This window comes from Arachis ipaensis, chromosome B03 (genome assembly GCF_000816755.2).
Source record: "Arachis ipaensis cultivar K30076 chromosome B03, Araip1.1, whole genome shotgun sequence".
Taxonomy (NCBI): Eukaryota; Viridiplantae; Streptophyta; class Magnoliopsida; order Fabales; family Fabaceae; genus Arachis; species Arachis ipaensis.
The window spans coordinates 135,427,228-135,428,424 of NC_029787.2; the positions used below are offsets into that span (position 1 = coordinate 135,427,228).

At 38.7% G+C, this 1,197-nt stretch overlaps 1 protein-coding gene across 1 annotated transcript in view; it reads right to left on the reverse strand.

The window, feature by feature from the left end:
• The window catches only part of LOC107634048 (cellulose synthase A catalytic subunit 8 [UDP-forming]), a gene marked incomplete in the record, with an annotated part of 11,863 nt that extends 10,723 nt beyond the window's left edge, over positions 1-1,140 (reverse strand). Inside the window, 3 exon segments of the mRNA XM_021117500.1 lie at positions 88-149; positions 575-674; positions 866-1,140. Of these exon segments, the coding sequence (XP_020973159.1) occupies positions 88-149; positions 575-674; positions 866-1,012 (309 nt within the window).

Genomic DNA, 1,197 nt, shown 5'->3' on the forward strand with positions numbered 1-1,197 from the left:
GACTCAGTATAGAAAGTGGAACACAGAAGAGTGTATGATTTTGTAAAACTGGAAATCAAGCCTCTTTGTTGCCCATAAATTGCTTACCAGACGCACATCAAAACACTTGATTTCTGTTCCTGAGGAGGCATAAATCATATCTTCATTCCCTGTTCTCAAGCAAAAGTACTTTTGTCAGCTAAAAAATATTTTACTTCTTAGGGAATATGAAGTGTTAGTTAATGGTGTAGGAGTTATCAAATTTAGGATCACAAACATGTTGACAGGCTGTTCATAAAAGAAGTTATATTGGAAGCCCTCAATGAAGACTATCAAGCCAAGAATACATATGAAACCGCATGATTTATCTTTCAAGCTGCCACTAAGTTCCTGTATCATTAATCTTTGAGTGAAGGTATTAACATGTTATTAGTGTAAAGATGCACCACCAAGCACAACTATTTGCAATCAGTAAAAGATTAGTTAATCACTTTTCAGCTTGAAAGAAAGAGTTTATGACTAGAATCCCTTGTGAAACAGATACTAAAACAAATATTAAGAACAAATGACATTTAAAAGAAGAAAATGGTCTCACCAGTCTTGAAACACAAGGAAGTGACGGGTTCCACGCTAACATCCATAACCAGTCTCGCCACATCTTTGCACCGCATGTCAAACCAGCAAACACGACCATCCTTTTATTTCAATATTTTCAATTAAGAAACAGATAAAAATCAATGCGTTGAATCAGAACAAAACAGTTAAATTTAAAGCAACATGACGAGGAATCAGACATGACATAGCATATATTAAAAGGAAGCGTTATGAACCCTAGTTACGCAGCCACACGTGCAAGTCTTGGTAAGAGAAGGAAAACAGAAAGAACCTCGCCGGAGGTGACGATGACACGTGGCCTGTCACGTGAGGCAATACAGGAGGTAGTGCAGTCCTTGTGTCCTTTCAGCCGCCGAGGCTTACTATGCTTATCTGCCACCGCCGTTGCAGCTGCCTCCGATGACTCCGCCTCCGCCATCGACGGCCTACGTTACTTTGATGGCGGTGCTTATTATGCTGAACCTGTTAGCTGTATTGGAAGAGAATCACGTTGGGAATAGAAAATGGAAGCAGAATTTAATGTTGGGATAAAAATAACACCAAAGCAATTACATTTAAACTTTCATTATTCACAATATAACAAAACAATTTCGGGTTCCACTT